The following is a 22,878-nucleotide window of genomic DNA, read 5'->3' on the forward strand; positions in this document are numbered from 1 at the left end:
AAAAAAAGCAATTTCTTCTCTCCCAGACACAGTTCAAAAAACATCAGATTTGCTTGGAAAATCTCTGGAAAAGCTAATGACAGTGGCAACTTTTTGATAATTTAAATTCATGCTGAGAGTCAAGCTCTTTGTGATGGGTTTTTAACTGCCAAGAGACCCCATAAGCCTGGCCTTGGACAAGAGATGGGCAGCGGGGCCTGGGCAGGACATCTCATACCGTTATTCCAGAGCCGGAGCTCCCTCTTGTGAGAAAAGAGAAATATCAGAGAAGTCTGGGTCTGCCAACTGGAAATGCGCAGGGCAGGGGTGTGCAGTGGGCAGGCAGTAGCTCTTCTCCACATCACCCAGTGTGCACACACCTGTAGCCACTGGGGCAGGAAAATGGGGCGTTTGTGGCTGCAGTCTTGCAGAATTGGGAACTGGCACTTAGATTTGTCCATGGCTGCCATCTGCAACTTCATGCTTGACAAAAATGAAGAATACAAAACGTTTGTCATTTGAAGGAATTGACATTTTCCCCCTCTCCTTTTCAAGACTTCTGTCCCTGACAAAAAAAATAAAAAACAAATTAAAAAAAGCCCAACTTTATGTCTGCTAATAAAAAGCAGCAAATAAAGGAATCTGTCAGAAGTAATAAATGCAATGTAAGAGTAAATTAAAACCTAAAATGCTTTCATCGTTGTTGCTGTGCTCAGCATCAGCCGTGATGAATTGGTGACTCTTCTGCCATCCTCCTGCGCCGAGCACCAGAGCTGGGCTGTCCCACACCTGTGAGACCATCGCCACCTGAAACGGGGGAGCCTGGCCACGAAGCACGCCAGAGACAGCAGCCTGCAAGGAGCCCCTATAGGTCGCTCCAGGTGTATTTTAGCCCAGGAGCATTTATGGAAAATACTTGGTATTCACTGAAATCTGGTGTGCTTTGAAGAGGAAAAAATGTGTTTCAGAAGTATTTTTATGAGCCCTAGGAATAAGTTCTTTCTGGCAAGCGTGACCAAGCGGCAGCCAAAGGGGCAAGGGCTGCGGTGGTGGCTTCCCTGACCCTCCCCTGACTGGGGCGGTGAGTCTTGGGGCAGGGTTTGGGCAGTGCACCCAGCACCCGTGTCCTGCAGGACAAAAACCTGGGCACCTGGGACTGCTGCTGCGCTGGGACCTCGCCGTCAGCCTGGCTGTCATTGCTGTAACTCCAAACCCAACATATTTGGGTTCCTTGACACGTCCCCACTGGACCTTTCACCTCTGGCACATCCCCACTGGGGAAAGGAGGACTCTTTCCCTTTCCAGCCCCCAAAGCCTCCAAAACAAGAGTTTGCCCAGGTGGCGTCACCTCCAGGAGCTGAGGCACTGGGATGCTTCTCTGGGATGTAGATTATCAAATCCACCTCTTTTCTCTGCACATGGCAAGAGTTAATTGTGCTAGCGTAAGATTATTCCAAGGGATTATTTTAAAAATTACCATTTTTCTTACAGCGGGGAACATGTCCAATAATTGATGTGGGAATATTAATGCAATATGTGTGTGTTATCAATTTAGAGAAGCAGAAGACATATTTCCTTAAGCTTCTAATCATTTATACATATGACCTTCATTTATACAGCAGAAGGGCTCTTCCAGAGAGCTACAATTCGCTTCAGATGTTTAGCTTGGGTATTTTACTTTACCTTCCAGCTGCCAAGTTTGGGATTATTTAGCACTAAAATTAGAAATGTGGATTTGAATATGTACCAAAATCCTGACAGGTGTTAATGGAACTCAAGTTGAATATTTTATTCTTTAAATAGTAAAAAGTAAACCTGCATTTGTTTAGCTTTGCCTTTCTGCCAGCTATATCAGGTATCTTGTGTGACTAGAATCACTGTTTTCTGTACATGGTCTTCATGGCAGTTTCCAGTGCCTGTTCCCAGCTCAGGCTATATTTATAATCCTAGCGGATTTCAGCTCCACGGAGAATTCCACAGACAAATGTGTGGTTCTCGACCCAAAGAGATAGGAAAGAAAACTCATTATGCTATATAGCCCGGATTTGCACAATGTGCCTGAAAGATGCAAATAGGCACCTAAGAGGATTTTCAGGAGGAAACAAAATCCTGGAGGTGAAATTAAAGCAATTAAGACAGCTCTAAAAAATCCCACCTAATGCCCTTTTTCATTTTCAGGTCTTCAGACACCGTTGAAAAATCAGCCCCTCAGGCTGATATAATTCCAGATTATGTCTTTGGGTTATACTCGGTGCAAACTCTCATTCAGAAGGCTATCTCTGGGTACTGGGGGGTCCCTGGTTTTGCCCAGAGAGGTGGTGCAGATCACTGCTGGGGCTGTGATGTTTTGCAGAGGAGCACTGGGTGCTTGGGGAAGGATGTAGGACACTGGCAAAGCACAGGCTCAGCTTTCTTTGTTACAGGAGATGTGCAGCAAGGGATTTACGCTGTCTGGATTTTGATGTCCATCATTTGCTCCTTGCACCTTCCTGCCATGGACTGACTCCCCCTTGGGTGGCACCTTTCCTTTCCCAGTGCCCTAGGGGAAGCCAAGGTGCTGGTCTGGCAGCTCCTGGATGCCTGGAGCAGGGTGACATGAAGCCACCCCTTATTTAAGAAGAAAATCAGGAAGCCAATGTATGAACCACATCCTGAGCTCAGGCGCTGGGAGGGGCAGAGCTGCCCAGGGGCTCCCTTGGCTGCCATTGCCATGGGAAAGGGGAGTTATGCTGCCCTCCTGGAACATGGGAAGGCTGAAAGCACAGAGAGGTGGGGCTGGGCCTCCAGTAACCCAGTTTAATCTACTCCCTCCCTAGCCCAGTCCCCCAGTCCCTGGCCAGTGTCTCCCCATGTCCTCCCATGTCCCTGTATCATCCCTGTGCCCTGTGGCCAGTCCTGGTCCCCTGCTCTCCACCCAGGGAGGGGGCAGAGATGTGGCCTCTCCCAGAGGGAAGGGAAAAACCCTTTGAAATCAAGCAGGCCAAGGGTAGTAAAAGTCCTGAAAATTAACATCATGCTTTTCTTGGTGTCCTTGATTAATTGAAGAGAACTTCTACATAACACAGGGCCAGAAATACACTTCTAAAGTTGGTTCACTTGGTTCTGAGTGAGAGTTACTGGCTCCAGCCAGAAAATCTGTATTAGTGCAGAAGAATTATTTGACTTTTTTCTGGCTTCACCACCACTACAGAAACCTTTTTTGCCAATGGAACAGACAAACTTCATCTGAGCAGAACACAGGTAGAAAGCTCGATCTCATCAGAGCTTTATCTAGATTGGGGGTCTCTCTGGTTTAGACACCAAAGAAAAATGCCCACCAGGGTGTGACTGGTTTTGCAGCTGTGTGCAGCTGACAGCCCCCAAGCCAAGGTATGCAACCTTGTCGGGCTTTCACAGCATAGCAGGCTGCAGCTCTTTTTCTACTGACTTCCAAATCACTTAAGAGAGTTTGCAGTTTGTTTGAAATTTAAGCAGAGAGGAGCTTTTAGTGTAACTGATGATCACAAAAGGGCTTATCTCGGGAGGGAATATTCCAGTGGATTTTTTTTGTCAGAGAATTAAATGGTACAGGCTGGCTATTTTTGACATCTTCTGTTGTGCTGAACTTCTAATTTAATAGAAGCACATTACTGGAGAAGTGAACCACACTGATAAAGGTTTTAATAAGATCATAACAAGAACCATTGAAATATTTTACTCTTAGGCAATTTAAATTCAATTTACAGTCACTGTTTATTTTCACATCCTTGCTTGTTGTTTTAAGAACCGTGTTCTTTTCTGCACTGCTTGCGTAACTGACATCTATTGCAGAATCAGATTGGTGCTCTTAATGTGCTCTGGAACTTGGTGTTTTGGACCTTTACCATTTAGAAAATGTACCCAACTGGAAGGACAGCCCCAGAAGTGAGGAAGCCTTTCCACAAGCAGCAGCTGTCCCTGCGTTTTATTGTGTACATACTAGAAAATGTGATTTGAAAAGGTACTCACTGACTCTTTTCTTTCTGTGGGAGCATGCCTGATACCTGCCACAGGCTGTAACTTTTTCTTCTGCAGACCTGAGGCTTTGGTCTCGCACATTCCTGTGTCATGTTGGCACACCAGAATTCTGGAATAATGTCATTTGGTTGGGACATGCCGCATCTGTACCTCTCATGCTCACTTGCAAAGGCACCTCTGCAGCACTGAAAGGCAGATTACTTCTAGAGCTTGTGAAGTATCACTGCTAGTAAACAGGAAAAGAGTAAGCGTTTGGTTTTCTATATAATGAAAAGCTTGAGCTTGATTATATTAAAAATGTAGTGGTCCTGCTGAATGTTTGGCTCGCATCCCAGCTGGTGGAAAGTGCAAGGAAGCTCTTTAGCTGCTTCAGTATGAACTTGAAATTCATTTTCTCTCTCCCAGCTTGCTTGGCCACTGAAGGTCAACTTATTTCAGTCGTTCCTAAAGCGTACTGCACACACGCAGCGTGCAAGCACGGGGTAAATGGGGTTTTCATTCACTGGGGAAATGATTTGTAGCTATTTATAAATTAGTGCTGTAATTTATTATTTGAATTCTGTTGCCTAGATTGAAAAAGTATCTGACAGTCTACTGGAACCAGCAGTTCCATTTTAATTCCACAGAGTAATAATTTTCAACTATTATGAAGCCTAACTCCAGTTATTATACGTATTAGTTGGTGGGGTTTTTACAGCACCACAACGAGGAACTTGCCAAGCAATAAATTCCATTGAAAGGTTTCTTTGTGTCTTTAGGAAAAGCTTACATGAGACACTTCCCTACTTACATGTAATAAAAGGAAATAATGAAGTACACAAGCACACGAGTAACCATTAACTTGTGCTATTGTGTATTTTAATGGTTTTATTATGGATAACTTTCCAAACCATACGGACGCAAATGAGCGCCTTTGCATTTCTCTGAATCTATCCTTTAATTTACAGAAAACCTGATTCACACAGATTCTGGAATTAAATCATCGCTCCAGCTGCTACGCTTTAAGTTTCCCAGACCTTTGTGAATCATTGTGTGGTTTTGAACAGCCTGGTTGTTGTGACATAAATATTTTTGTAATTGATCAAATATGTTTAGGTTTGGTTGGTTTGTATTTTTAACTTTAAAATGTCATTTTTAGAAGGATTTCTTTAATTTTTAGGAAATGAGATTAATCATGTTTTTAAGGCACGATTTCATTTTAATGTCTCCAACTAATTGGAACATGGGAATGACTTTGATTTCTGTATCAGCCAGTACAGCTTTCTTGGGCTCTGGATATGATTTTTCTAAGCCCTCCTTTGAAAGCTCTGGAGCTCGTACTGCTGGGCAGTCATTAAGTTATTATTACCTGCCTCTTTGCTTAGCATGGCAGGGGAGAGTTTGGGCTGCTTACGTCTGAGATGAATGAAGTTGATGCATCAGAGTAGGTAAGGAACGGGACAGACAGCCAAATGTGGCAGGTACCGGAAGCAAAGCTGTGTGCAGAGGCTTAAAGCATAAATTGGTGCCTTTTTACATGCAACTCCAGGAGAGGAATGGTGAGTCAGTGCTGCCAGGGATGGCTTGTGGCAGGCAGGGCAGCCACAGCTCAGGGCTTTGCTGCTGGGACAGGGCGTCCTTGAGAGCCAGAGATGTTGAGGAACTGTTTACAAAAGGTTCCCCCATGCACCTTGTTCTCTAGTGACTAACTCTAAAGCTTCCTGAATGTCTAAGTTTCATTCAAATTTCTTGAGGACAGAAAGCTAAATTGGGCACAGAGGCACCCTCACGTACACTAACAAGGTGCAACCAGGAGCTGGGGAACAAGTAAAATGTTCATGTAGGCTTTATGGTTGGCACAAACCATGCCTGGTGCTACATGTGCTGCTATAAGATGGCATCCAGGGTTTTTCCCTCATTTGCAGAGGTCATTTTGGCTGAGGAGAGGTGCAGCAGCACCTGGGTGCTCGATGCTCACATGGGAGAGGATTCCTGAGCCACCAGGTGCCGTGCTGGATCTGAGCTGCATCCCACATTTCTGGGCCTTTAATGTTGGTTGTGCTCCTACAGTGTCATATAAAGAAACATTTTTGTGTTTCTTTTCTCCCATTTCTCCTCAGCTGCCACCCCAGCACTGCTTTGCAGAGGTTTGCAAAGTGCCCAACAGAGGCAGGGAGCTGGGGACCAAAGGCTGTGGGCTGGTCTCAGGGCTAACACCCTTGCAGAGAGCAGGGTCTTGATCCCCTTGAGAGTTGCTTCCTGAGGGCTGTCTGCAAGTCTGGGTACCCCTCTGATTCCTTACAAGATGTTTGCCAAAGCTAGGAACTGCCAAGAGTTGCAGCTGGCAGCCCACGGTGGGGCTGCAAAGGACACTCGGAGTGGCTGGGGCATTGGAGACCTCTGGTTTCACACTGCTACTGCGTTTTCCCCAGTACTTTGGCTGCTGGCTTCACACGTTGCCACCAAATTGTGCTTTAAAATATATATGTATTCGCTGTGGTTGTATATCTTTGTGACTGTAAGGAGAACAGCAGTCCTGTGGACCTGCTAACACCGCTCCTGCAAGTGCTGCCAAAGAATCACCCCATTCAGCTTGGGGGCTGCTCACTGGATTCTGAATATGCAGCTGCAAAATGTGGTATTTTCTTAACATGCCACCGAATTTAGCTTTTTTTCCCCCACGGAATTTACTATTTTGCTGAAGCCAAGTGCTTGACATTTTTCTGCCGGTCCTTTTGGGGGGTGTGCCATCTTCTAGCAGCTGCTCCTTGGTGTAGGCTGTTCCTCTGGGGGGCAGCTAGCTGGTTTATGAGCCTGAAAACCAAAGGGCTGGGGCTTAGCACTGGCATGCCTGGCATGAGGGAAGGGCCTCGACAACACTGCACGAGCACGGGGCTGCCAAGCAGCTCCTGGTAGTGAGGAGGAGGGAGTGAAGGAGGAGAAGCACCACCCTCGGTCACTGGGAGGTTTTGACCCAATGTGAGCTTTTTGGTGGTGCCCAAAGTAGCTCAGGTAACTGTGAGCTGCGGGTGAAGGGGAATTTGCCAGAGAGGAACTAATTCTCAGTCTGGGAGTTGGTGGTGGTACCTGTGGAGATTTACCTGGTGGTGCTGGGCATCAGCAGCATTTCAGGTGAGCTCCCCTGGCTCCGACAGGCACAGGACAGCTGCCTTGGGCTGCCCTGCTCCTGGCATGGGCAGCTTCTGGCCCTGTCACTGGGATTCTGCAGGCCCCTTGGTTTTCCCCATGTGCACCTGAGCTGCTTTAATTTCACACCTGCTGAAATGTCGCTGCTTGGTTTAAATCACTGCTGGGCATGTTAAGAATGTGATATGAGGATTCATCAGGCAGACCGATGGTTTTAAGAAATGACAGTAGACTTGTTTCCAGTTTTTAATGCTTTCTTGTAAAACTGAAAATATAAAACCAGCCGAGCAAAAGATTTTTATATACATGAGGTCTGTGATTAAAAAAATCCTTTTAGTTAAAAAAAAAAAAAAAAAAAGAAGAAAAGAATTGACCAATGAGTTAAGTGAAAACTGATTAAAGGGACCAACATTCTCAAACTGAAACATACCTTTCAGGAAAAAAAAAATCTTTACAAGTTTATTATATAACTTACATTTACACTTTATGGAGAGAACTTACAAAACAAGCTGCTTGAAATGCTCCTCATTCCCTTAAAGCATGAATTTCAAAGTGCCACAGCAAAGGAACAGGTTCCAATATTATCTTATACAGACTATTCATGTATAAAATGGTTTGGTAAATGTGAGGTGTTTATTTAAATGAGCACATATAGGGATACAGACTAAATAAAAGTACTTGAGCAACACCTTTGTTATTACATACACAGTTATAGGTATAATAAAGGAAGGAAGGTCAGCACTGCTCTTAGGTATCTGTATAGATGGGAGGAATGTGATTCAAGCAGTGATCAAAGGCGCTGTTCTGGAAAAATCCGTTCTCGTCAGTTCCGTTGGACACCATGTCTTCAGACGCACACTGAGCTTCAGAGATTGCCTCATAGCCTGCAAGCGTGACAAGTTGTATGGACACGATTTAGCAGCAGTACATATAAGGAAGGAAGCATGGTTTGAGGCCTGGGATTATGCAGCACAGCACAGTGCTAATGACAAGACAATAGGATTTACCATCAAAGCCTTACCCAGGAGATACACAAACTAATCTCCATGGGCACTTGTGTCATAGTGTATGAGGCTCCCATTCATTTCTGCGGACAGCTACCCATTTGCAAGTGAAGTGCAAGTATCAGAGCATGACTCCCTCGGGACTTTACAGTTATTATCTGAATAGGATGTCTAAACAATGAATGGGCAAGGATCCTAGTAAGTGTGAGCTAAAAGTGATGTAGTCCTCTTGTTTTGTATGTTTTTCTTTTTAATGGCACTTACGAAAATGTTCCATGTGTCTCCCAGCTGCTCTTAAGCTTAAGGTCCTGCAGAAATTTGGATCCTGCCATTTGTTGTATCCCTCTATACTGCAGAGCCAAGGTCTGGAAGTGGTGTCTGGGTTGGGTCAGGCTCACAGGACAAGTGAAAGGAGCTGTGCACCATGTTGTCCTCAGCCCACCAAAGCTCACCATGCTGCTGGCTCCTCACCTGTCTGAGGTGGCTGGTGCTTATCAGGCTACCAGAAAGCCATTCTGGTGGGGAGGAGTTTCTCTGTCCTTCTCCTTTCACAGTGAAAACCCTCCACAGATATTGTAACCTGCCCCGAGCTGTGCATCCCTGTGGTAAGGAACAGGTTTGCCTGTACCACCTGTTTTGGGTTGGGTCTTTAAGAATGTGTCTGGATGAGCTTCAGCACAGGGTTCTGACCCCTGCCCCCAGCCCACAGAGCCCACCTAGCACAATTTCAATAACCATCAGCAGCGTTAAGTCAGCTGAGGCAACACAAGGAGCAAGATCCTTCTTGTTAAGATCTCTCTTAAGATCCTTCTTGTTAGGATCTCCCCCTCTATAAAATGAGGCTGTTCCTTCTGTTCAGTGTTTCTCATCTCTTCAGCCTGCCTAAGGCTGCACACGTGTGTGCCGAGGTGTGGCAGAACCTAACTGCTCCAGGATTTTAGGTGAGGTCTCCGGGCTATCCAGCACTGCTGGGAAAGGCAGTCTTGGAGTCCTTAGAACTTAATGACAGGTAGTTTACTATTAGGGCTGGTTTTATTATTGGAGACAAAATTCTCTATTTATTTATAGTTCTGCATTTTCCTACGACGTACTCATTTATGGGTCAAATTCTGCTGTTTGCAGAATTCTGGCATGCAGCATATGGCCAAAGACCCCGAAAGAGAAAGTCAGCCTGTTTATCTGCCCTGTGCTGGGTGTCAGTCCAAGTGGAGTGACTGGTATTTTGATAAGATTTGTGAGTGTTTACGTTATGCTAATTTCTATTTGATGAGCCTGTACACAGGGTGGATGCACAACCGCAGATGGACAAAACCCAAGATAAGCATACACCCAGAAATCATTATTAGATTCCAGATAGAGTAAACTATCCAAACTCCTGAACAGAAAATAAAAATTTATTGACTGTTAATGTGATTCATGGAACAGCTGTTTGCCAGTCACATTTGGCATGCCTGTGAGATGAGAACTCGTTTAATATTAATGGTGCTATAAAAGCTTGAAAAAAATTAATACGTAGCCTTGATGAATCTTGCCAACTTCAATGGTTCTTTCTGACATACAAAATGATGAGATAAGATTTATGTATTTCACATATGTATATATATGTGTTTCAGCCTCTAAGTATTTGCATACCTCAATAACCACTCTAAAAACAAAAATATTACACAGAAACATTTCATAATAGTTTAGACCCAGAGAGAAAAATCAACTGTTGTTGAAGTTGGTGTCTTGCCATAGTATTATTCTTTGCTCCTACAATTTCTTTGGGAAAGTTTATTTAGTCTGTTCTTTAAATATTGCAGTCTGTCAATCTAAACTTGAAATTTGATGTTAACATGAAAAAACTATGTTTTAGTAACATCAAACTTATGAATAACACAAAAGAATTCAAAGTTGAAGTTGAAACTTCATCTTAAACTTTTCCCTTGTGCTAGTCACTGATGCATACACTTTCTAGTACGGAACACCAGACAAATGCATGCAGGCTCTCTCTGAACAGAGACTCCTTTAATACAAAACAAACAGGAAAGTCAACTCTAATTTTGTGGTCCGACTCAGACCCCATTTCAAAAAGCATTTAAACATATGTTTTCAGTATCGTCCTTAGCTGAGATGCCCTCCTGAATTCCAACATGAAAAATTTCTTGGAGATACGTAAGTAAAGATTGGAGTAAATGATACTATTTCATGGCTCTGACAATACTCACATTTTGTTTGATTTCAGTAATTCTGTCAACTCTTAACTGTGGTTTTAAAAGTAGAAGAAATGCTTTATAAAAATGAATGCCTACATATTGAAGTACTATAGTCTTCTAGCTGTTGTAACTTATTGAAAATTTTGCACTATGCAAATATGCAGCTGAACAGGGAAATACAACTGCAGTGAATGTGCACAGCACAGACAATGACCAGCACAAATAAAAGGGGACTTCCAAACAAAAAGGAACTAACTAATATTTTTAGTCAAATTTCCCAAAGCAGTGTCTTTCCATTTTGTAAACATCAGTATTGTAAAGCAAAGCCATCCGTTTATTCTTAGATGGACATGAAGCTCCAGCTGCTATTTTCTCCAGTATTTTGCTGTCTTCTCAACTACTGTCTGATTATAAACGCCTGCCTGAGCATATGTGAAGACATGTACTATGAACACCCCACACAATAAATGTGAGAAATGTCTTGTTTGTCAGCTCTCCTGAAGCTGTGCGTTCCCTGTAATATCCAGCATAATGAAAGGAGAATTTGTCTGTCAAACCAATATTGGATTAAAGAAAAATTTGCTTTCCTAGTGGGATTTTTATAGAGTCAGATGAATTGCAGTGACTTAGTTTCTAGTGCAAACATATTCTTCTAATAGTACTGACTATAAAATGTGTTCTCTTCCCCTCTTGCTAAAAATATATGGGTAATTCTTTATAGACAGAAAAAAAATTACCTGTTGAAGCTAAAGGTGCATTGAGTATGTGATAGCCATTCTGTCTCAGAGGATTGAAGCAATGGGATTCCCCTGTTAGCACATCGCTGGTGACAGACTGGTCCATTGTTCTGTAGCAGTCTCCGTAGTGGAAACAGTTTTGTATTGAGTGAAAGCTGCCTTGGTAACCTGAAAACAGATATTGCATACACATTTTAACACTGCTGCAAGGGTATTAGCCCCATTTCTGTCACAGTATTTCATTACTATTGTGGGGTTTCTTCAGTTCCTCAGTTTTAACTATGGAAAAATGATCATGCTATCCTATAAGGCGCAATAATAGGAAAGCTACATCAGACTTAGTCCCACAAGGTGCTGTGGACTGTAATCCCCATCAAGCAAAAATGTTAAGGATGTGCTTTATTTCAAGCAATAGAAGAGACTGGATGAATGAAGTCAACAGCCCACTTGTGTTCATAGAGAAGTAATAAGTACTTCACTGGATCAGGTCCAGGAAGCTCAGCCCCTAAGGGAATGCTTCTATAATGAATTACTTTTGATTTTAATGCAATAATGCAATATTTAAATGAATAACACTGCTCTATTTGCAGCAGAGTAAAGTCTTTTCTCATCCAAGATGCATTACACACTGCTGGAAACAGCACTTTTTCTTCCAAATACCTTTAAGAATACCTTAAACCCCTCCTTTCTCAGACTCCTCTTATTTTAAGTGAAAACTCTTCAGTGAACACAGATGGCCACGGTCAGTAGAATCAAACCAGAGGTGCAGGTCTGTCTCCAGGTGGCCATCAGGTGGAGACTTAGGGCTCAGTTAGAGATTACTTGCTTCTTGCTTCTGCAAAGTGCCAAGATAAATCTGCAGGGTCTCTGGCTGCTTCAGTCATTCTGCTTTTGGGGCATGTGACTTTTGTACCCTGAATTTTCATCTCCTGCTTTTATATATATTCATATTTATTTCTGGTGGATCAGTAGTTTTGTTTTTGCTTGCAGAAATTGTGAATGAGTTGCACACAACAAAGAAGATATTTAGTAGTAAATGACAAATTAATTGCTGAGGAAGGAATTTTACAACTTGCAAGTTTGTGCCAGCATCTTAAAAGATGATATTTGCTCCCATAAGGATGACCTCAAAGCATGCCACAAAATTTATACCAAACATGGCCTGATTTAATTCTCATTCCTTCTGTCACAACAGCCTCTCCTCTTCCTGACTCCAGATGCAATGCACACTAATTGCACATTGAGATTAACTATCCCTTTTCCTGTCTTCTCCTAAAGTCCCTTCTGAAGTGATGTTCCTTGCCTTATAGGTGACTGAAGTCAACCAAGTCAGGCTTAAAGTCTAACAGAATGTATCATCAGGACTTTTCCCAAATTGCCACAAAAAACGAGGACTGTTTCTTGCCCAGTCTTCTTCAGTTAGGCTGGAACACTTCCCAAAGACCAACTGCAAAAGCTTCAGGTAGTTCAGTCAGAGCCATGGCCAGCTCTGCAGCTGACAGGAGTCAGCACTGCTCCACTCACCAGCACAAGACCAAGTTTGCTGGGTCAGTTGTGCAGCTGTTTAGTTTGCTTAGAAATACAATAATGCCCGTCCCTGCCACCAGGGTGTCCAGGTGCTGTATGGGATAGAATTTGTCCCCTACAAATCATGCAGTGTATACGTTTTTTTCCTGTTAAGAAAGATCTCCTCTCTTTTTCTGCCTTTTCCTTTTACTACCAAAGTTTGATCAAGTAGATACCATCAGGCAGAGTTCAGGGCCTGTCTGAATTCTGGTCATGTTTTTCTGTGACAGTAATAAATAAGGCTAAGTGAGGCAATTCTTTAGTAGAAATGCAATGAACTCATCCAGTGGTGAAAGATTTGCTCTGAAGTTTCACAGTTTAATGTGTGTTTTGGCAGTATTTGCAAGGATTAGATGATTCATTTCTTGAAAACCTGTGATCCTCCACCACAAAAAAATAATAAATTGTTGATACCCATGATTGGTGACGTACTAATGGATGACTATATTAGATAAAGACACTAAGCACACTGTACTGAAGCAGTACATTTTTGCTGCTATGCAGAAGGTGGGCCAGAAATTTGGAAAGCAGAGTATTAAATGATGCATGCCTTTCCTCAGAATAAACAGACAGCCACCTCTATTTACTGACTGGAGAGTCTGGCTCAAAAAAGCAAGAAGCTCTTAGGAGAGGTAGCAAAGCCATCTTTTGATGTGGTTTTAGGTACAGTGCTTTATTGATTGGCTTTTGATAATTACCCTGACTTTTCTGTTTACAAAGCATGAACTCCTTGCTGTAAGCCTTCTAAAAACATATCCTTCTGAGATGAGCAGTGAAAAAAAATGAGACACTTGGCTTCAGATGAGGTATAGCTGGTTGCAGAGAGCACTTACATGCATTGCTAGAGGGAGGGAAAAAGAAAAAAGACCCTTTTCTAGAATGTCTGCTATACACATCACTTCTGGGGAAGGCATGATGTGTATTTTCTCTGTCTCTATAATTGCTGCCCTTTCGTCATGCTCCCTAGCTTGCCTTTGTTAAATCAATTAAAATCTTTATGATCTGCAGTGCTGGCACAGTGGCTTAGAATATCCGAGAACAGCCAAGCATGACAGAATGGATTGAAACTAGGTGGTTCCAGGACTTGCTTAAGACCTATAGGTAAAGGTTTCTTTTGCGGTGTTTTAAGTTACACTCTCTAGCTGCTCAGGAAAGAATATCCGAGGCAGTTGTCTGCCTTAGAATCAGAAGGCTGGAGAAGAGCTGCCATAAGCAATCAAATTCTCTTTTCGATTGCAGTATCTATCCAGCGGCATCATGGAGTGATAATCTGAAAAGGCAGTGCAAAAAGTGTTACTGGAACTGTCCAGTGAAGAGGCACAATGTAGGAAAATACTAGTATTATTATTCTGTTGTATGTGCTCAAATTCCTGAAAAGTGCTTCCCAAAGAAAACCCAGAGAAATACACCATTCCTGCCCTAATGTGCCTGCAGATGTGATAAAGGCAGCAAACTAGAGAAAAAGGACGGATTTAGGAAGGGAAAGGTTGCAGCAAGAATATCAGTCAAGTAAAGCACACCATGACTCTTACAAATGGGACTTTTAACCCCCTGGACCTCAGCAAGATTATAAAAGTTGACTTCCTTTGTCATCAGCTTCATAGAAATGAGAATTCAGTAAGGCTCTATAAAGAAAGGGATGGAGGCTTTATGGAAGGCATTCCATGCATGTGTGAAAAAAGGCAGTGCAATGGCTACGGGAAGAGCGGTCTGACTGAAACTGTCCCTGCACTTAAACTGGGGATGAAACAACACTTGGGTAGGAAGAACTGTGCTTATAGTTTTAAAAGTTTTATTTGAATATGTAACTAGTTGAATGTCAATCCTGAAAGGTGGAAATCAGTCTTGGAATGACTGAAGCTGCATATCTGCAGGTTGCACGACAGCAGGATCAGGGAGTTGCTGTGTCAGTAAGATTTTCTTCATGACTTTTTTTGTACTTGCTATTCTCCCACCCGCTGTTTCAGCAGCACAGTTGGAGGGTTTCTTTCGGTATGAGGCTTTTGCTGATGGCCCTCCATAGCCTGGTGTGACTCAAGAGGCCAGTCAGTCTGCTTCAGAGATCTGAGCCTCCGGCAACTTTTACACTAATAAAAAGGGAAAATTGCCAGCTTGTTGAAATGCTAAGTGTTCCTGAAAACCAAAGTCATTAGACAAGATGGAAAGGCCATGTGAGTTAAGGCAACCACAGGGACTTTTGTAACAACTGGTACCCTTGCCAGATAAGATTTCATTCATGTTGCACAACCACAGGAAATGAATTTGATGCTTGCAGACAATACAGTGGTTGATTTACATATGCAATACAAGATAGACCTTACGGTATTTAAAACATGTAGTAGTAAGGAAAGGTTCATTCCATTTCATCATACACTCATATAATTTGATTTGGAAAGGACCTTCATGATCATGAAGTTCAACCATAACCCTTTCTACCGAGTCCCACCTCTGATGCCACGTCCACACCTCTCCAATACCTTCAGGGATGGGGACTCCACCACTTCCCTGGGCAGCCTGTTCCAATGCTTAACCACCCTCCTCATAAAGAAATTCTTTCTAATATCCAACCTCCCATGGCACAATCTGAGACTATTTTGTCATGACTCATCACTTATCACGTGAGAAAAGAGACTGACACCCTCCTCAACCCAAACCATTCTATGATGTTATGATTCTCATTGCAACAACCTTTCAGGTAACTGTAGAGATCGATAAGGTCTCCCCAGAGCCTCCATTTCTCCAGACTAAACAGCCCCAGTTCCCTCAGTGGCTTCTCCTAAGTCTTGTTTTCCTGTCCCAATTCAGTTACAGTTCCTTTAGGTTTTCTGAAATGCTTTGCTTCTACCTGACTTACCCCCCACCACCTACCTCAGAAAATATTAGGAGCTAAGATATGATTAAAGTCCCATAACTAAGGGTTCAATTAGCAGCTACATATGGTTGATTAGTGAAAATAAAACATGGGAATATTTTTTACAAGTTCTTCAAACTCTCCTCGGTGGCTAAAATATGAAGTAGGCAGGGAGGCTTGTCTGGTGCAAACATCACTGCTCCTTCTGGGAGAGCAAAAGCGCAGCACCAACTTGGCAACAAGTGCTTCACCAATATTTTTTTTTCCACATGCATTTCAGATTTTCCTTCAGTTTGTTTGATTTAAACCAAATTTTCTGAGGCTAATTTTCAAGTGAAGAATTTACTAAATGTCCTGTCAGTTTAAATGATCACTATTAAATGTTTTATGTACAGTAGATGTAGAAATATAACAGTTAATAAAGGAATAAACTGAGTTCCAAGCATAACATTTAGCTAAAATTTTGCTTTGAAATAATTTGTTACAGAAAAGCTGCAGTTAGCCACTTCACACAGTGCACTGGCTGCCTCTGTTTCTCTAAGGCACAACCTAGAAAACTTGAAGGAGCTTTAAAATGAATGATGTAATAAGCAAATAATTGAAATCTGTCTATTAAATTCCATCTTGTTATGTCATGTCATTTACATGTATGTACAAATAAATCTAAACTCTTCAAATTCCATAAAATTTCTGAGGAGAAAGCACGTCAGGTATAAATAACTACAGGATTCTATCGCCTGCCAAATTCTTCCAGCATATAATAATTTCCATGTGATCTTACTACTACCAGCTTTAAACATATAAATAATGTCAGCTTATTATTCTTTCGTTATCAATATTTCTGCTACCAGCTTGGTGAAGCTTGATGCCTCGAAAAAAACTGCAGATCCACAGTATTTATGTGCTTCTATACAGGCTCCTAGTTCCACAGGTAAACTTAGAGAGTATTCCTTGTTCAGTAAAAATTCAAAACTACAAAATTACTACAGATTCCATTAGAAAAAAGTGCTATTAATGAACTGAGAGTCAAAAAAGACTTACAGCAAGTATAGCTAAGTACAGGTTACAGATCAATTGATTTCAAAGGCTGCTAATCAAAATTGATTTTTGAATGACCATTTCCATAATGAGTTTATAATAATACTTCAACATTTGGCCAAAGTGGAAAATTATTGCTTTTTCAAAACCACGCGACATAACACTTAGAAAGCAACAATTCATTCAAAAGGAAATGTGGTTTTCTTAAGGAATAAAGTCAATTTATTTAAGTGGTTCAAAACTTTTTCTGTCTGTGCATTTGTTTCTGCCATAGTAATGAGCTGCTAAACTTTCCTCTTGTGGTTTGTAGTTATTTAGCTCATTATAGTAACATAATCATATATCATTATATGCTATCATAAATCTGCCACTTTTCCCTCACAGAGTTAATCTTTTTAAATTGAGTAATCTGTTGAGCATCAGGTTGAGTTAGTTTTTCCTTTGGCACAAATCATTTAATATAATCTGCTTTAACTTTTCAAACTAAGGCAGTCCAACCAAAGAGCAAAAAGAGTCCTCAGAGATTGAAGGGCAGAGGGAACTGTTGGGATACAGAACCCCATTACGGCTGTGAATTGCTTATTGGCTTTGTGTTAAAATCCTGCGTTTCAGACCTAGCCTTAGAATTTCTTCAGAGAAAGCAAACCTATTTTACGCACTGGTAAATAGATCACATGTGATACTTTGCCAGCCAAAAATGACCTTATACAAACGACAGTACAGCTGTGGAGTGAGTTTCAAAAAAACTGGTTATCTGCCTGTATAAACTCATATGCTTGGTTATACTCGCGACCAGACAGATGTCTTGCACACTTCTTTATTGTGAATATTCACCATGCTTAAGCAGCATACCATCTGGATTATATGACATATTTCTTAACTATGCAAGCTCCTGTTACTGGAAGAATCTGTGATAATTATATCACTTGCTAATTTGTACCTCAAAAAAATATAGAAACATTAATTAGTTCCCCCAGCAAAACTGTGGAATAGGAAAATAAGTTCCCATTATAAAGGCTAGGTAACTCAAAAAAACAACAAAAAAATGTTTTACCTTAAGCAGTAGGATAGCTGCTTAGCTGTTCCCATTCCTGTCCTCAAAACATGCTCACACTCTATCGTTATGCAAAGTACCTTTGCAGATTACTATATTATATAATACGTAAGCCAAACTGCCAAATATTAAATAGCAACATCATTTTTCTTTGTCTAAGTTCATGTCTAGTACAGCACCACCAACGGACAGAGCAGGGCATTGCCAAGTGTGCTTCACCCCACCTATTTCAGCAAGCAAACTAAAAATGACTCGTGCTTTGCCAGGGTCACTCTCTCCAATCTGGCTGAAGGCTGGCTAATTGGTCGGAGGAGGTGCACAGCCAGTTGTGCTGGGACAGCAATCCTTACTGACAATCAAGGAGTGAGACAGGGCTAAATAGCTCACTTGATCATTAAATCACTGAGTTATTTGGGGACAACTCATTCTTGTGAGGAGACCTTTCTGAAGTCATGTTTTTTAAAAAATGAATAAATGCAATGGATCAGCTGTTGTGATAGCTTTCCCTAGTGTGATATGATATCACAGTACGAAGCGGTCTGAAAATGTTTCCCTGCATGAAACAAACCATCTTAAAATAGGAGTTCCCACTAAAATGCTGTCACTCCCTTAAAACAACAATATTGGCAGAAAATGTAAAAACTGAAATCAGTTCTTTTTCCCCAACTACAAATCAGGAAAGCTTAACAACTTTGATAAATAAATAAATAAATAAATAAAAAGGAAGAGTTACCTTGAGATCCCTGCTGTACAGACTGGTTTTGAAATTGAGCGTATGGTTTATTTGGTATTCCAGAAAACTGCTGCCCATTCGGTGACTGGCTGTGCGATGATGGAGAGCCGTGCTTCTGCAATAGGGAAGGTGGAACTAATGCTTTCAGGGGGCTGACAAGCGGAGGGATTATGTTGGGAGCAAGCCTAGAAAAAGAAAATTCAGAAAAACTTCACATATCACATCACAATATGGGAAAATGAAATACTTGAAAGGCCTCATTTCCATGATGGCAAAACTATGGAAACATTTATTTTGCAGATATAAATTATGTTGTTTAAAAAAAAAAAAAAAGGCATGGTAATGCAGGGCTGCTTTCAGGTCTTCATTAGCAGGGAAGGCAGTTAGAAAATGATTTATGTTCCTTTACGCTGACTTCCTGTACTAATCGTAATGACAGAATCAAAATGACATCACTCCTCAGAAAGCAACTTAGACACGGGTCAGTTTTAATTTAAAATTGTGTAAGCTGAGAAACATGTCCAGAAACAGGAATGGGGAACATACTTAGAATGAGGAAATGCAAGTGCATTGTTCTAGTGCCTTAGTCGTTGTAGCAGGGTAAAGCTTTACACCCGGGTTTCAGCCAAGACAAGGAAAAGCATCAGTTTTCGGTCATTCCTCACATGGTATTTTTCAGACTTCACTGCAAGAAATACAAATGGAGCTGCAACAGATGGCACTGTCCTTTCAAACAAAAGGCCTGAGTAAGGGTTTGCTTCTGGCGGCACTGCCCAGAGGACGGCAGGGACAGGTTGGTTCCTGCTGGATGGAAAATTCCTCCAACGTCTGGGACTTGGGCCAGCCCAGGAGTGTGGGGCAGTCCCGCTCAGGGGACAGGCCTGACCCGGCATTCCCAAAGCAAACTGGAGCAGCTGAGAAAGAGCCCCACTAACCCACTTCCACAAAAGCCTTCGGCACACCTCCACCTGGTGGAGTCACAGCTGTGCTTCTTCCTGGCCACGGCTTGCCCATCCCACCAAGGCCAGCTATGGCAGCAGCCCCAGAAGAAGCCCAGCCTTTGCCAGAGAAGTCTTTTGGCCACAGGGCTGAATGGAAGAGGCATCCACCATATACTCTCTGCTGTCTCTGGAGCCTTAGCTAAACATAGGAAATGTCTCTTGGAGCAGTGCTGGACCCTTCAAACCCCAGAGAAACTACCTGGGAGCCACGCTGCTGAATCTTCATAGCTGCAGGGCCTGAGGTGGAGAAATAAAAATGCCACAGAAGGTTATAATCTATGCCACCTAGATTGAAAAAATATGGAGCACACACCATCGCAGGAGTACAAAGAATCAGCTAAGCCTGGTGACTTCCTCTGGCACTGTACAAGCCGCTCGGGCAGCACACGTCATGCTCTGGCCAGCAGTTTCTCACCAGTTTGCACTGCTGGAGCAGCTGGAACTAAAACTTGTGGAGGGAGGCTGTGCTGGACACAGGGCTAAGCACTACCTGGGAGTGTTCAAGAGGTAAATACAGATGAACTGTGAATTAATTGTGACAACGGCATAATCAAATGTAATGTGAGAAGCAAGGGAACGCTGCCAAAACTGTCACAGTGACACAGCGTCACAGTGACGCTCTATTAAGAGGGGCTTAAATAAATCAACCAGTCAGAGCCAATCCTATCATGAAATAACTCCTTCACCCCAAAGAAGAAAAATAAGGCATATAATGCGGACCAAAGAGAGCCCGAATATCCCAAACTAAACTGAAGAAATAAACAAGCATTGATAAATGGGTTAAGGCAAGGGTATTTTCAAGGCTTTCAATATTTAAGAACTGGAAAATAAAATTTTTGTGAGAAAAAGAGGAGGTTTAGTTTGGTTTTAAGTTAATTTTAAAAAGAACTCAGCAACAAAAATTGAAACGAGCTGGGATGGCCCATACCCTACCAGCGGGTAAACGCCTGGGGCTACGGGCATGGGAAAAGAGGGGTGCAGGGCTGTGTCGGTGGGGGAATGGGGGACTTCTGTGCCCTCTTCAGGTCAGAGACAGAAAATGCTTTTCAGAGTCTGCAAACGGCTGAGGAGCAGATGCTCGGGGGAAAATGCCGAGTTTATTTGCTAAGCAGCAGCTAAACGCAAAGGTCAGCTCCCATGTGGCTGTAGCTGCTCCTCAAACGTCTCGGTGGAGAAAGAGTTTAACAAAACTGATCTGTCCTGCTGCCCAGCTCCACCTTGTATCCTCTACAAATTCTCTCCAATGTGTGTCTGTGGTGAGTGCTGCATGAAGATGGGGCTGCCACTATCTGCTGGGACCTGCAGGAAAGCCTTGGTGCAGCTTCAGCCAGGGCTGCCGGGAGTGCTGGCAAAGCACAAGCACAAATTACAGAACGGTCCCCAGCCTGCTCAAACGGCACACGGAGACATTGTCCTCGACACGCCAGAAATGCTATTAGAAGCCTGGAAATGCTTCTATCTGAAAAGAGATTAAAAAGATTGCAGTTGTTTTCTTTGGAAGGGTAATAGCTAAAAGAGATCATGATAGTGACATTTATATGGGTAATGGCCACACACATGTTTTAAAGAGAAACAAAAGAGTACTGAAAACTCTGAGGCCAGCAACCAGCCAGAAACCACGCTGAATGAGGGAGGAAAATGCTCCTGGTGAGCACGTACTCTGCAACTGCCCGTCTTGGGTTTCCCGTGCCTGCTCTCACAACACCTTGTAGTGCTTGTCGTGCTGCTGCAAGTGCTTGTCCCCACTCACGCTCTCCTTCCTATTCTTGTTTTACCTGTGCGTGAGCTCAGCAGTTGTGCCAGGGCTCGTGCCTCAAAGCCACCCGGGAGGCAGCAGGGGCTCGGCGGTGCGCAGGGCCCTGCTCCGGCTGGGTGAGCTGTGCTGCCAGCTCCCCGCTTCCACTCGGCCCTGCTGTCACGGTGCTGGAGCTCGGCAAACATAGCTGTCTGCAGGCAGCCAGTATCCTAGGAACTTGCAGCACAGCAACTTGAGCCGAAACCCCGAGCGCGCCGTGTAACACGATGAGCTGTGCCTCCTCTGCATGAAGAGCTCCCAGCAGTTTGCGCAGGTAACTGTAAAATCTGCTCTGCTCTGCTCAGGCTCTCCCACACAGGGAATTTCACGTTTCCCATACGTTGGGGCGCAGTTTGTAGCTAGGAAAGAGCTTTGCTCAGCAGAAAAATCAGACTGTATTAGCACAAGTGGCCATCATGGGGATTGTCTCCTTAAAATAGTCATCACAATGCCTACAGCTCAGGCTGGCCCCGAAAATACGACTGTGTGTGTGTGCATGCACATGTGCCCTGGCACTCTCAAGGAGAGTTCTTCATCAAATAATTGTCCCATTGCCAGTGCCCTGTGTTTAATTCTGCCCTGAATATTTGCCTGCTGCTCAGGTTGCTGTGACACTCAGGCTGTTAAAGGATAGGGGGAATTATTCCTGATACAAATTAAATATATAATGCATTAGCAGCAGAAAAGAGCTTAAAAGGAGCTGCCTTCTGTATGGAAGAAGAAATGGCAAAGTACTTAAAGCTGAAACTCAGCTGGTTACATTAAAAATTCCCAGGCAGTAGCACAGGCATATGTTTCAATAACTAATAGCCTGTACATTTCCTGTTAATACTGTACTACAACCACAATTTGCTTTGGTTTGGATATTAATAACAAATATATGCTGTATATTTTATTTTAATTGTAACTTGCATAATTCAGTAAGTTTGCAGGTCCTTTTGGGGCTTTTTAATATATATCTGTGCCTACGTATAGCACAGAAATATAAATATATACTTGTATATATATGAATATCCCTACCTCTCACATACACGCAGAAAAATCCTTCTTTAATTCATTAAATTTGAGGGCTCCTGACTATTCTGAATCTTTCTGTTCAAGAGAATACATCTTTTTCCTATCTCCCTGATGTTGACAAAGCTAAGGATGAGCAGTTCTTACAGGCTGCTTGCTCTGCTGATACAGTGTACCCTGTCTTATAAGGATGCCTGATGATTAGATGTTTTCATTATCTCAAATAACAAATTAACAAACTGCAAAGCTTTTATTACTCCATATCAGAAACCATATGTCCCTTATATGAAGGAAAACAAAACAAAACAAAACAAAACACTGTTGAATGTAATACATGGAGCAGGTAGGAAGGCTTTTTCACCTGAAGACTTTTGGTGACTTTGGCACCAAATAATAGTAGGTGCTTCTCAGACTCTTTTGGATCTCTTAGGAACAGCTTGTGGATTCTCAGGAGTCTGTAGGCTGGAAATCTCTGCTGTATTTTTGGTGCTGTCTGGGTAGGTTTCTATATGGCAGCCATCACTGCTGCTCTGTGCCCAGAAATCCCCCTAACCTGGAAGCAGCATCTTTACCTAATATACAACTCAAGCCTTGTTTTATTTGGTAAACACCCTAACTGGAGGATCAGCTGTCTAAACCCTGAGTTTACTTCCTTACCTCCAGTTCTTCCATAACTCTTTTGGGTCCCCATGGTATCAAAACTGCACCTGTAGTGCTGTGTATATCTCAAACCAAGGTGCTGCCGCTTAACAATTACAAACGATTGTAACTGCATGGACCAGGAGGCTC

The 22,878-nt window shown here is 42.7% G+C and overlaps 1 protein-coding gene across 1 annotated transcript in view; it reads right to left on the bottom strand.

The window, feature by feature from the left end:
• Positions 1–7,334: 7,334 nt before the first annotated feature.
• GLIS1 (GLIS family zinc finger 1) overlaps positions 7,335–22,878 on the bottom strand; it is a 188,835-nt gene continuing 173,291 nt past the window's right edge. Inside the window, exons 8-10 of the mRNA XM_084527455.1 lie at positions 18,280–18,464; positions 11,038–11,205; positions 7,335–7,985 (exon numbers count right to left, since the gene is read on the bottom strand). Coding sequence (XP_084383581.1) covers positions 7,849–7,985; positions 11,038–11,205; positions 18,280–18,464 — 490 coding nt within the window. The 3' untranslated portion in view covers positions 7,335–7,848. The remainder of the gene's footprint in view (positions 7,986–11,037; positions 11,206–18,279; positions 18,465–22,878) is intronic.

The sequence above is a fragment of the Aythya ferina genome (assembly GCF_964211825.1).
Source record: "Aythya ferina genome assembly, chromosome: 8".
Lineage (NCBI taxonomy): Eukaryota > Metazoa > Chordata > Aves > Anseriformes > Anatidae > Aythya > Aythya ferina.